This window comes from Alligator sinensis, unplaced genomic scaffold, assembly GCF_000455745.1.
Source record: "Alligator sinensis unplaced genomic scaffold, ASM45574v1 scaffold520_1, whole genome shotgun sequence".
Lineage (NCBI taxonomy): Eukaryota > Metazoa > Chordata > Crocodylia > Alligatoridae > Alligator > Alligator sinensis.
In genome coordinates this window covers 2,108,448-2,111,943 of record NW_005842064.1, presented here as the reverse complement: position 1 = coordinate 2,111,943, position 3,496 = coordinate 2,108,448, and the positions used below count along the sequence as shown (strand labels likewise).

Genomic DNA, 3,496 nt, shown 5'->3' with positions numbered 1-3,496 from the left:
GACCGCCCCTCCCCCGCCCGCTGCCCCCGGCGCGAGTCGGCGGGGAAAGAGCCAGCGCTCGGGCCCCTTCCCCTGACTGAGCCCGCGGGCCCGGGGGACCCCTGCACCCAAGGATGCGGCCAGAAACAGCCGGAACCCTTTGTAGCTACGCGTGTTTCTAGGTAGCCACGCGCGTGGGGAGCTTTCTCTCTCTCTCGATCTTTAAATCCAGCCTTTGTTCCTCCACCGCAAGGAGCCTCGCGTTCGAGGGGGGAAATACTGAGGGGCTTTCTAGTTACTTCTGTGCTTTTGGGAAGGCGACAAGATAATAATTCAGCCCCCGCGGGGGGCTGATCTGTTCCTAATCTCCGAGCTGCCCGGGACTCGCGATCTGTGCGATGTGGGAGGCGAGGAGGGGTTTCTAGGAGTGATCCGCGGGGGGAAGCGACTTCGACTTGGACAGAGAAGTGAGCAGAAGCAGCGGAGGGCTGCGAGGGCACGGAGCCTCCTTGACAAATAAAATAAAATAAAATAAAACGATCGCTAGCTAGATACACACGAACACAAACATGCACACTCATATACGCAGCGACACATATATGTACACACATACACATATGCACACATACATACACGTATATACACAAATATACAAGCATACACATATAGATAAATATATATATGCACACATAAATAGACGCATATATGCACTTATACAAACATACATATACACACATATACATATATACACATGTACACACACGCATACATATACACACACACACACACACACATATACACATAAATATGTACATACACACGCATACCTATATACGCACATATATGGTACGTACACACATATACACATACATATGTATATATATACACACATACGCACGTTATATTTCTCACACACACACACACACACACACACACACACACACACACACACACATATATATATATATATATATATACACACACACACACACGGTCGTATGCGTGGCGTTAATAACACCAAGGTCTCATGTTCGGTCCCCGGCTGGACGAGATGGCCGCCTGAGGTCCCTTCCAGCCTTACTTTACTATGATATACACACACATACATATATATGCACACACATATTTATATGTTATTATCTCAATATTAATTATATTAATGTACGCATCGGATTACTTGGACCAATATAATTATCTAGAGCACGATATATGTCAAAAAAGCCCCGGAGAGGCAGCAGGGACTGCGGGCAGCGCCGCTTTCAGGGAGCAGTTGTCTCTCCTTCCGCGCAATTCATGAGTCTCATGTGGTGCCGTTGTCCCCTGGCCCCCAGGCCCGCCCGGGAGCCGCGGGACACGGCAGCGGGCTGGAGAGCCCTGCAAAAGCGCTGCACTCCGGGGCGCTCCGCAGCCGCGGCCCGGGTGCCGCGGGAGCCCGAGCCTGACAGCCGCGTGCCGCCCCGCTCGGAGCCCGCATCCGATCCTCCTCCACCCCCCAAAGCCTCGTCCCGCAACAGCTGGAGGCGGCGGGGCCGGAGCAGGGTCCCCCAGGGCGCGCGGGGCTCTATGCTACAACGCGGGCCGGGCTTTCGTTGCAAGCAGCTAGCGCCGTGTTTTATTTTTCCGGGGGCCAAAACTGCAGTGATTTTAATGAGGATTTGTTTGTTGTATAACAAGGAGGGAGAGGGGGAAAAGGGAGGATGGCAAGAGCGATCGAGCGTTTTTCCCCCTATTAAAAAAGGACTGGTTCCGAGCTAGGTTTCGTTGGGGGCTGTTTTCTCGTGCAAGCGCTACCTGGGGAGGAAGGAGGAGGGAGGAGGAGGAGAGCGGGGAGCAAGCCGGCAGGCCCGGTGCCCTGGCAGCTGCCTGTCACTGGTGGCAACTCTATTAAGTCCTCGGCGGAGCGTGTTCCCCGTAATTAAGATGCTGGCATTTGCAGCGCTGCGGTGTGTAATTAGCTGGTGAATCCACATCCCCTCACTGGCACGGAAACCCCAGCGGGTCCGGACACCCGAGCACGGGCATCGCAGGGGCCTGGACAGGTCATGCCCACCGGCCCACCCCACCCCCCCCCCCCCCCCCCCCACCCCGGGCACCCCGGCGGGTGGCAATGAAAGGAGCTTGGCAGGGCACCCTCCGAGGCCGCCGGGTGGCTGGCAATGACGGGGAGGCACGGGCGCTTTGTAAGCCGCGATGTGCCAAGGCGGAGCGGGGCCCGAGCGCCTTGGATGGCAGAGCTAGGCCTGGCCTGGGTACGTGCCCCGTGTCAGCCTGACCCTGCCAGGATTTGCAGCTGGATCGCCCGCCCCTCCGCAAGGCAACCTCAGGCGGGGTCTCACCCTTTCGGGGTGCAGCCCTCGCCCCTCTCCAACCAGAGCCCCCCCTCCCCCCCTCGGTCTAGTGCCAGCAAAGGGATGACCTCCACAGCAGCGGGGGTGGGGGGAAAAACTCCTTCCAGGACATTTCCCCCCCTGCTCCGCACCTGGATATTTGTACCTATTGATACAGAGGCAGTGGGCTCGGCTGCAGATCGCGAATCAAATCATAGGAACAAACCCGCGATGTTTCGCGTTAGAGTTGCATGTGTTTCCAGTCTGGCTAGGAGACTTTTTCGGCTCTTTTAGCTTGTGCGTCTTTTAATTTATTTATTTTTCCCCCCTTCCTTCAGAAAAAAGGCAGCGCGGCCCAAAGTAAGCAATACCCCCCAAAATAAAATAAAACAGGATCCTCCGACTCCAGAGTCTCAGGACACGCGCCAAGGCCTTTGCTAGGCTAGCCACTGGCGGCACGGCAGAGATGCTCTGGAAAAGGCAATTTGAAGCGGGGGGCGTCTGTCGTCCTCCAAAGTTGGCCTTTTTTGCATTGCAAATGCACCCAGCGAGGAGTGAGCGATTAATAAGCATGTTTGTAGGGATGGAAAACCAAAATAAGGCCGTTTCCTATTAAAGGAATTCCAAGGCGCCGGGTTATTATTATTGTTATTACTGTTGTTATTGGGTCGGGGGACATCTGGCTTGTGTCAGAATTCTTATTTTGTTCCTATTTTGTATTTAAGCGCTGCCTTTCCGTGGGGTTGGAAATAAAGGACTTTTTTTTCGCTTTGAAAGGACTTGGCCAGAGGAAGCCCCGGTGGATGCACCCCGCCCTCCCCCCCTTGAATGGTTTGCAGGGGGTTCGTGCGACAACCAGGCGCTCCCAGACCCGATCCCCGGCAGCGGCGCGGACTCAGGCTTACCTGCGTCTGCCAGCCTGCCGCCGTGGCTCAGGGGGCTGGCGTGCTGCTGCCCGCCGGGGTGCTGGTAGGGCAGGTAGGGGCTGCCGTGGTGCGGGTGGTGGTGGGCGCTGCCCGGCGCGCCGGGGTAGGGGTACGCCACGGCTCGTCCGTAGGAGGCGAAGGGCCCCGGCTCGTGCTGGGGGTGCCCGGCTTGGAGTGGGTAGTGGCTGGGGACCAGGCCGGGGGAGTGCTGCGGCTGCTGGTGCTGGTGCTGGTGCTGGTGCTGGTGGTGGGGAGACGGCGGGT

The 3,496-nt window shown here is 56.8% G+C and overlaps 1 protein-coding gene across 1 annotated transcript in view; it reads right to left on the bottom strand.

The window, feature by feature from the left end:
- Positions 1–3,494, bottom strand: part of DLX4 (distal-less homeobox 4) — a gene marked incomplete at its 5' end in the record, with an annotated part of 6,371 nt that extends 2,877 nt beyond the window's left edge. Inside the window, one exon of the mRNA XM_006023337.3 lies at positions 3,212–3,494. Coding sequence (XP_006023399.1) covers positions 3,212–3,494 — 283 coding nt within the window. The remainder of the gene's footprint in view (positions 1–3,211) is intronic.
- Positions 3,495–3,496: the final 2 nt, after the last annotated feature.